At 55.6% G+C, this 8,774-nt stretch overlaps 6 protein-coding genes across 6 annotated transcripts; 4 read left to right on the plus strand and 2 right to left on the minus strand.

Moving 5' to 3' along the window:
- Window positions 1–1,500: 1,500 nt before the first annotated feature.
- On the minus strand, window positions 1,501–2,449 carry SPRG_13469 (hypothetical protein; the record flags this gene model as incomplete). The annotated part of the gene is made up of 1 exon (XM_012353711.1): window positions 1,501–2,449. Exon 1 carries the CDS (start codon window positions 2,374–2,376, stop codon window positions 1,501–1,503), a length of 876 nt encoding a protein of 291 aa, XP_012209101.1. The 5' UTR covers window positions 2,377–2,449.
- A 1,631-nt stretch (window positions 2,450–4,080) lies between these two features.
- On the plus strand, window positions 4,081–4,409 carry SPRG_13470 (hypothetical protein; the record flags this gene model as incomplete). The annotated part of the gene is made up of 1 exon (XM_012353712.1): window positions 4,081–4,409. The coding sequence occupies one exon, from the start codon at window positions 4,081–4,083 to the stop codon at window positions 4,393–4,395; it is 315 nt and encodes a 104-aa protein (XP_012209102.1). The 3' UTR covers window positions 4,396–4,409.
- Window positions 4,410–5,162: 753 nt separating this feature from the next.
- On the plus strand, window positions 5,163–5,468 carry SPRG_13471 (hypothetical protein; the record flags this gene model as incomplete). Its single annotated transcript, XM_012353713.1, has 1 exon — window positions 5,163–5,468. The coding sequence occupies one exon, from the start codon at window positions 5,163–5,165 to the stop codon at window positions 5,466–5,468; it is 306 nt and encodes a 101-aa protein (XP_012209103.1).
- A 584-nt stretch (window positions 5,469–6,052) lies between these two features.
- Window positions 6,053–6,385, plus strand: SPRG_13472 (hypothetical protein; the record flags this gene model as incomplete). Its single annotated transcript, XM_012353714.1, has 1 exon — window positions 6,053–6,385. One exon carries the CDS (start codon window positions 6,053–6,055, stop codon window positions 6,383–6,385), a length of 333 nt encoding a protein of 110 aa, XP_012209104.1.
- A 1,266-nt stretch (window positions 6,386–7,651) lies between these two features.
- SPRG_13473 (hypothetical protein) lies at window positions 7,652–7,915 on the plus strand (the record flags this gene model as incomplete). Its single annotated transcript, XM_012353715.1, has 2 exons — window positions 7,652–7,783; window positions 7,829–7,915. 2 exons carry the CDS (start codon window positions 7,652–7,654, stop codon window positions 7,913–7,915), a joined length of 219 nt encoding a protein of 72 aa, XP_012209105.1.
- A 586-nt stretch (window positions 7,916–8,501) lies between these two features.
- Window positions 8,502–8,753, minus strand: SPRG_13474 (hypothetical protein; the record flags this gene model as incomplete). Its single annotated transcript, XM_012353716.1, has 1 exon — window positions 8,502–8,753. A coding segment is annotated over one exon (252 nt), but the record flags the coding sequence as incomplete, so codon positions are not given.
- Window positions 8,754–8,774: the final 21 nt, after the last annotated feature.

Consider the following 8,774-nt stretch of genomic DNA (forward strand, 5'->3'; position numbering starts at 1 on the left):
CGACGCAAAAGATGCCGACCTTGTAGAGCCACACGAGCAGACTGCCGACGAGCAAGCCGCCGAGGACAAACGCGATCCAGCACGCCGTGACGATGTACGACGCGTTGGCGAAAATGCGCTCGGCCAAGAGGAAGCACGCGACGGCGCCGACGATGAAGCCCGCGACAAAGATGGCCGGGCGCACGAGCTTGTAGCCAAAGAACGTGAGCACCGCGCCGACGGCGATCGTGATGCCGGCGACGGCCTCGGGACCAAAGCCGAGACTGGAAAAGTCGTCGCCGTTCCAGTGCAGGATGCGGTTGACTTGGTTGTCAAAGGTGCTGTTGCCGTTGACCGTGAGCGCGGCCGTGGTGTGGAGCATGAAGAGGACGACGAGGAGTGGAGAGAAGGAGCGCATCGGAATCTAGTGGTGATGCGAAGGAGGAGGGAAATTGGACAATGAAGAATCCAAAAGATTGGAGGCGATAGCACCTCTACACAGGCTTGTCAATGACAGGGGTAGGGCAGGCCATGAAAGTTTCAAGCGTGGGACATGGCACGGATATTTTGACTTGATCGATGTATGAACAATGGACGGCAGTTGTTTTTTGGCGCGGCTTCGCGAGGCCATGCTGTCTGACGCCTCGTGGCCACGGCCGTGGTTGATTGGCCCTTCGTTTGCAAAGCCAAAATTTGCCATGTTCATATTTGTGCCTAAAGATACGAGCGTGTCAGACACCGACTGCTTAGGACTGCAAGCGGGTGGCCCTGGTGACGCGACGGTCGTCAAGAACAACGAAGCAGCAAATATTATATCGCAATGCTGTTTCGAGGAGCATACAAGAAAGCACGGTACTCCGAGTAATTTTGTACGAGTACGGCACTTGTCTCCCTCTCGTTGACTAACAAGGACTAGCCATGCACAGTGGTCAACGGACGATGATACATACACTTGGCTACCCTCTGTGGACGGCGACTGCGACGTGGCGTCCTTGCCTCTGACTCCTGCGATGCGCAACGTCGGCGGCCACGAATGAAGCTTTTGGAGACATCGGCGCTCGCGGACGGCCTGGACACCACACTTGCGCATTGGCTTTCCACCGCATTGCACTCGGTTGATAACGCAACTTGGCCGTCCATGGCGCACGTCACGCCCCGCCAGCACGTTATCACTCGGCAGTCGACGCTTTAATGGCCATGGCTTTGTCATGGTGGCTAGGCTTTGACAGCCCTTGTGTATTGAAGGCTCTTCGTGATGACGTGATGACGTTGTCACGGAGACCGAGCGCAGCAATTTTTCATTTCGGTTGACAGTACAGAAGTCGTGTAAATCATCTTCATCGCACACTGAATACATCATACATTAGCTTGGGAAAAGTCGAGCTTCGACGTGAGTCCGCATCAGCACCGTGCTTGGTGCTCGTGCGCGCATGTGAAAAATTGATACTTTCATGCAAGAATTGATACTAGCCCGGTCGGGCGTCATAAAATTAACGTAAACACTACACGATAGCGTTCCTCTTAGACGTGGCGGACGGGGTTGCCATACGCGGGGGACGCCGACGTAATGTAATACCCGTTGTCGGCTGGCACCGCGTTCGACTGCGCTGCGCGCTTGGTCTTGTTGAGCTCCTGGAACTGCACCGCGATGCCGAGGCCGCAGAGCACAGTCGTGCCCGCGAGGTAATACCACCACGAGCTCGGGATGTGGTAGATCCAGTCGCCGTTGGCGAAGGTCTTTTGGAGGTACGCAGCGTTCGGGTACCCGCCGGCGAAGAAGCCGATGCCCCAGACGGCGCCAATTGCACCAAAGCAGCTCGACGCAAACACCAAGAAGGGGCGCTCGAGCTTGAGTGCGACGAAACCGAGACCGAGGCCGAGCACAATGAGGAGCACGATCAGCACCGTGTTGGGGCTCGACGGGTAAATCAAGTACCCAAACGAGTTGTGGATTTGCGTTGCGAGCAAGACGCCGGCGAGCGCACCGACGCAGAAGATGCCGAGCTTGTAGAGCCAGAGCACAAAGCTACCAACGAGAAAGCCACCGACGAAGAACGCGATCCAGCACGCCGTGTCAATGTACGACGCATTCGCAAAGAGGCGCTCGGCAAGGAGGAAGAAGCCTACCGACCCGAGCGTGAAGCCGGCGAGGAAGATGGTGGGCCGCACGAGCTTGTAGCCCAAGAAGGTCGCGAGGAGGCCGGCGCCGATCGCGACGCCGGCGACGATCTCGGGACCGAGCCCGAGGCTGCCAAAGTCGTCGCCGGTCCAGTGCAGAATTTTGTTGACTTGGTTGTCGAACGTGCTGTTGCCGCCGACGCTGAGGCTCGACGCGACGTGGAGGAGGAACGGCAGCAGCAGCAGCGAACGCGGTACATGTAGAGCTGTGGAGGACATGGTGACTTGTGGAATGCAGTGCAATGTGAAAGCGCTCGTCGCGTGTCCAACGGCTAAGTGGCCGCTGGCGTCAATCTTTTCGCCCATTACTGCGGACATGGGTGCGAATTGAGTTTGAGTTTGAGTGGCATGAGCCAATCCGCGCGCGCGAGATGCACGCAGTTGAGAAAGGGAATGATGGTCGATCGATGCGACCTGTCCAACACGTCTGTCCGGCCTTCGATGTGCACGATGACCACGTTCAAGAATACTACTCGCGAGCGGTCGAGTACAACTATGTGGGAGCTTACTAAACCAGGCTCTGGGGCATGAAGCCGTCCTTCTTATATGTGTGTACCCACGTCAACACCGTAAATTCAGCCAAGGGCAACTGAGATCGGAGTGTTTAAAACGCTTGGCATCTGATCTCGAGACGTTTTAAACACTACAGCGTCCCCGCCAAAGTGAACCCTGGGAATGGTCTTGATGCGGCCGGCGAAGATGCAAGTCTCGCCGTGCGGTGCTAACGACACGTACCAATGGCGGTTGCAACTAAACGTTCGCAGCACTTGTGCGTCTTGAGGGCCACCGGGCTGTTCGGGGCGAGCGACGAGAGCAGCACCGCTGACGAAATTCATTTTTGGGCAGTTCTGCCATCACTTGCATCGGCGTCGGCCAGTGTAGCCGCAAGGGCTCGTACAAAAAGCGCTATACATGGAACCTTGGTAACGAAGAACGCACCCTCTCGACCTGCCTTTCGGTGTCTTCCATCGAAAACGCAGAATGTTGGAACATGGCATGGGCAGTATTTTGCGACGCTGACGACCTTAGCCCTACTAGTAGGAGCCATAGATAGCCGGCCCGAGAGACTCTCGTAGGCCATGTGACGCGGCCAAAAGTACGAAAGATAGAGCGCCAGCATCGCAATTCATCAGCATCGAGTGACGTCATGGATCAAGTCGATCCTCTTTGGCTTTCCTTTTCGCTCCACGCACGTTGAAATCATGTATCATGAAGAAGCAACTCGTTCGACGTCGCTTTTGGTGCAGAAATAGTCCGTGGCCGTGAGCTCCGAACCAACGTTAGTCCAAAAGGGCAACACCGGCCTGTTTTTCCTATTTAGTTTCACTTAGTTTGCATTTTGCATCTTCGCGCGGAAAACAGACCGTACGCCCCATCGCGAGCTCGTGCCACGACCCGCAACCGGCAGCATCGCATGGCGTCAACATGTGAATGTCATCAACTGGCAAATTCGCCCGCCACCTCAGCTGCGTTATCAACTTAACGTTTATTTTCACCGCCGCCTCGAGCATCACGAGACCAAGACCTGGTCGGAAATCTAGAAGAAACCTCGGCGCGTGTCTGAGGCCGCGTCACCTTTTATGCTTCGTCCTCGACACGGTCTTTCCACGCGCCAAGTGTTTGCTCGTCTGCTGCGGGCGCCAGCGGGCACGACGCCCAACTGCGACGCTGCCACCTGCGACGGCTTCGCGGAAGTCTCCGTCGGGTCTGCGACGAACGACAACGAGATGGCGCGTGCGACGCCTCGTGCCATCCGTGTGACAGATTCCACCAATCCGGCCACGGCAAAAACATGTCAGCGATATTGATTTGCCAAAAAGAAATTCGACGCGCCAATGAAACCGTCCGCGACAGTGTTCGGGACATCCTGCGCAGAACGCCAACGCGCCATTATTGTCGGCTCACAATTCAACTTGACCCAATATGCAACACCACCTCCTTCTCTGCATGCCCAAGGCTCTGCCCGTGCAGCGCCCAAGCGTCATCGCGTGGAACCAGCTCCACCCCGACAGCCTCCTCTACGCGTACTTCGCCCACCTGTACTATGGCGGCGACGACCTCCTCCTCGGTCGCGACGACGCCATCGCCTTTGTGCACGAGTTTGCCGTCGAAGTCACTCGCCAAGGCGGCGTCATGGACGACGTCAACCTCTCAGAAGGCCTCAACGCGCTCACGCGCTCGGATGGCCGCATCAGCATGGCACGCTTGGTCGAAGAGCTCTGCCTCCTGCTCGTATAGCCGCCCACTCAATCACAGTAGATTTTACCTTTCTAGTTAGGACTCTATATTTATGAACGAAGTAAATATTACCATTCTTTCCCCATATAGATTGACGTTATCACTCGACTACGCCCTCGACGCTCCCTACGACTTGATGCTGCAAAATGCTAGCACCAACTTCGGCGCATGCAGGCGTAGCACTACATACGTCACTTCTAATTACGTATGCAAAACCTTTGCGTTCGTTTTTCCCAACTTGATTTCCGGACTGGCTCGCCAAGCGAAACGAGGCGCTCTTATAAGAGGCCAGACCGCGGCGCACAACAGTGCGGTGGCAGCTCGCGGCGGCCACAAACAGAAGGGGCTTGACGTCAGAGCGATCGCCAGCCAGGAATGGCCGCGGCAGTGTCTCAAGAGTAACGCGCGGATATCAATGAGACGCAGAGTGAAGGGCCGCGACCACGGATCTTCAAGACAGCGCTCTGCAACTAGCCTGCACGGGACGAGCTGGCCACAAACCAAGACGAGAGCGTACCACGCTTATCGTGCTTATAGCCTTTGCAGAGAACAAGATCGATGTCCACAAGCCCAAGCAACTCTGCGTGTCTACACGATTATCGTTGTGGCCATGGTGGGCATCATCCATATACCGTTTTGCGCATGTGATTGGTTCATGGCCGTCCGCCGATATTTTTCAGCCAATCACGTATGACACAGGAGGGACCGTGAAAGATCTAAGCGACAACGGCTCACTTCCCATCAAGCACCCCACATCTCCAACTGCCATGTCCAGGACGGCGGCGCCTCCTAGCGCACTCTTGCCGCGCAACACCGCCTCATGGAACCACTTGGACCGGTCCAGCGCCCTCTACGGTTATTTTGTGCACCTCTTCTACGGCGGCGAGGACCTCACGCTCGAGGTGGCCGAAGCTCGTCAGTTTGTGCGCGAGTTCGCCGCGTTTTGCCAGCGCGAAGGCGTGTCGCTCGAGCCCTTTGACGTCGACGCCGGTCTTTGCGCCTTGCACGCGAGCGGGCAGATTCATTTATATGCGCTCGTCGAAGAGCTCGTCGTGCTCGTGCAGTCCGAGTAGAACGGGCTCGGGATTTGAAGCCACATGAGGCGACAACGACACCATCTATTTAGCTTCGAAATTGCATTTGAATCAGGAAATAAAGAAGAAGACAAACATGAACCATTGCGAAACGTGGTTGGTGTTCATTGCCTTGGGCATTGGTTGACGCCTGCCGTCGGACCCACAACGTCTGCTCCGGACGCGCCAGTGCACTTCACGGTATATACTCCACCGCATGGCCCAGAAGTGAATTCCGCTGCCTCGTCGCCGACTTCGCCGGCCATACAAGATGTCTGGTTATGTAGCCACTACCATGAACATTATCGCGCTGTTGTTATTATGGCGTTGTACGAATCCCGTGTCCAGCGATAGAGAGGGCGACACAGTCGGCCATATCCAGTGATCACGAGAGCGGTATCTAGAAACCAACAAACCGCGGGCTGACGTTGTGATGACGCGATGCTGTCGCGCTGTCCAAATGCCACAAATCCATGGTCCTTTCTCCATTATTTCTCATGTACCCGCTCGCAGTGTCGCACGCCACCTGCCAGCGTTGTGATGCCTCACAATTCAAGTTTCCCGCGACCGCACAAGTCCAAAGCATGATGGGCCAAACCATGAGCGTTGCACCACCAGCCATGCACGATGACAATGGGCTGCTTCCAGTGCTCGACTGGCACAGCCTCGACAGCCACAGCCCGCTCTACCCGTACTTTGCCCACGTCTACTTTGGCGGAGCCGACCTCTTTTTGAGCAAGACCGACGTCACGGCGTTTGTCGGCGCCTTCTCGGACCAAGTGGCCTACGAAGACAAAGAGATGGACGCGTTCGATGTTGACGCAGGGTTCGAAGCGCTTGCGAGCGAGAGCGGCCGGCCAGGCTACGTGCGCCTTTTAACACTCATTGAAGAGCTCGGCCTCCTCGTCGGCGACTGAGGTTCTTTAGCTTCTTTGTGTCTAAACTATCTATCCAATATTGTACACTACTCGTTTTTTTGCGCTCTGAACAGTGATACGGTGGTTGCCGGCTCGTCATGGGATTCGAGATCGTTGCGGCTCGAAGCAGGCGATGGAGGGAGGATCTGCGGTGTAATGTGGTGCTTTCGGTGGCGCCCATGGTTGACTTGACGATGTTGTTGTCGCATGACTAACTAATGTGCGAGAGGGTTCGAGAGCAAGCGCGTTTTTACACCTGCGCAAAAGACGAGCCACTTCAAGTGGACCATAATGGCTCCGACCTGTAGGACCACGTACATGGTATATTCATTGGCAATAACATTTTGCTGCATCGTCCTGGTAGACACGGCCAAGCACATTCGAACAATTTATGCTGTAGCGGAATACATGTATTCCGTCGTGGGAGGGTTAAGAAATAGGTTAATTTACCGCCTGAATAAGTTCATGTATTTTGTTGACGACCCGTAGGACACGGGATCCAGCACCGATATCTGAAATGCTGTCATACTGGCCGGTCCACGGCAGAATTCCCATCGAGATGCGTCGCCACTGCTTTCCATGATGCTGAGCGACTTTTGGATTGCGCTGGGCCGTGACATTGCGCGGTCGCTGGGATTTTTTGGGGGAACAGACTCGTTTCGCGTCGATTGCAAGGTGGTTGTTCGCTCCACAAACCTGCAACATACAACGCATCACGGACGACGCACGAGCTCGATGACGGTGCGCTTCTACTACTCGATATACTACTAGTCGTAGCATTGTATGAGATACGATTCGAGCCCAGTTACCACGTGAACAAATCCCGTGCGAAAAGAAAATCAAAGGTGACAATTGATGAGGCACGACCAATCGAGCTGCGATTGCGAGATGTGCTCCATCGCATTCCCAGCACGGGTTGTGCGATCGGATGTCTATCGAGCAGTAGGGATGCTATCAAAGAAGGCCCCCGAGTTCGCTACAACCAGTCTTTGCGCGCGTCGCACGGTGCGGCGAGGTCGCACACCCATCCTGCAGGTGCACGTTAGCATACTCTACGTTCGCCACGAACTCGGACTGCGACAACAACGTGGCGATTGCGTCGCCATGCGGATATCGTATTCGGTAGATCGATCGGCGCGCATTCGATTGGCCGCCGCGGTAGCCAATCACGATCGAGCTACCAGATTGCCGTTGCCGTTGGATACGTCATTTTGCCATTTTCCATTTTCCATTTTGTCAATGACCACCACCGCCGGTTCGAGTCCGATGCACGTCAAGGTCCATTGGGACGCGGTCGACCAAAGCAGTCTCCTCTACGCGTACTTGGCCGACATCTATTACGACGACGGGACGGGCGAGATGGAGCTCGACGACGTCAAGCACTTTGTGCATGAGCTCGTGGACCACGCCCACCAAGAAGGAGACTCAATCGCGCCGTTCAAGGTCGACGACGTCATTGCAAGCCTCGAAGACCCGAGAAGCCACCGCGTGCGCTTGCAGTCGCTAGTCCACGTCTTGCAGATTTCGTAATCGCCTCCATTTAGGCTCTATTTAGGCTCTATTTATGCTCGTATTGGTTGGTGTCGTAGCAGTGCACGAGCCTTGGAAATGTTAGCCAGGTCGACACAGGGTTAAGGGTTACAAAAGTCGTGCGTTGGAGGGTAAAAATAGCCAACACGAGGCGACAAGAGCAGTGTGCTAGGGCCGAGGCGTCAGGGACTTGACGCCGAAATGTGAAAACCTGGAGCCGATGTCGCTAGATCTCACCACATCTGGGTGGTCTTTCGATATACTCCAAACGAGATTACGATGCAATGAGACAAAAGGCTAGTTCGCATACCCGTCTCCTTCTCATCCTTTGCAAGCCGATGCGGATTCAAACGATCGACGGACGACCTATCGAGTTCGAGCACCCAAGAGACTGCAGGCATCGCCGAAGAGACTGCAGGCATCGCGATGCTTCGTACGACGTCATCTCAAGGTTGCTCAAGGTAGCAACCGATGGTGGTAGTACAGGAAGCCCCGGCGGCAAGGTGACACCAAATAAGAAGCTCAAGCAACCTGTCTTGGGCTGCATGAAGAAGGCTGGTAAACGTAGTATGCATTGAGCGGCGACTTAGACTTGGATCTTCTCCAAGGCTTCTTTCAGGTACGGCTGCAGCGTCTCGAGCTTCTTCTTGAGGAGGCCCATGGGCGCCTTACCGTCCGAGTAGGCACAGAGGAGGTACCCGGCGCTGGCCGACGTGACCGCCAAGCACTTGTCCTTCTGGAACTCGAGGAAGAGCACGCGGAGGTCCTCGGTCGGGAAGATTTCCTTGGCCGAGTGCTCGTACTCGGCCCATACGTTGGCCGCGATCGCGCCGACGACCTTGACGTCGACAGCCGGCTC

The sequence above is a fragment of the Saprolegnia parasitica genome (assembly GCF_000151545.1).
Source record: "Saprolegnia parasitica CBS 223.65 unplaced genomic scaffold supercont2.131, whole genome shotgun sequence".
Classification (NCBI taxonomy): domain Eukaryota; phylum Oomycota; class Saprolegniomycetes; order Saprolegniales; family Saprolegniaceae; genus Saprolegnia; species Saprolegnia parasitica.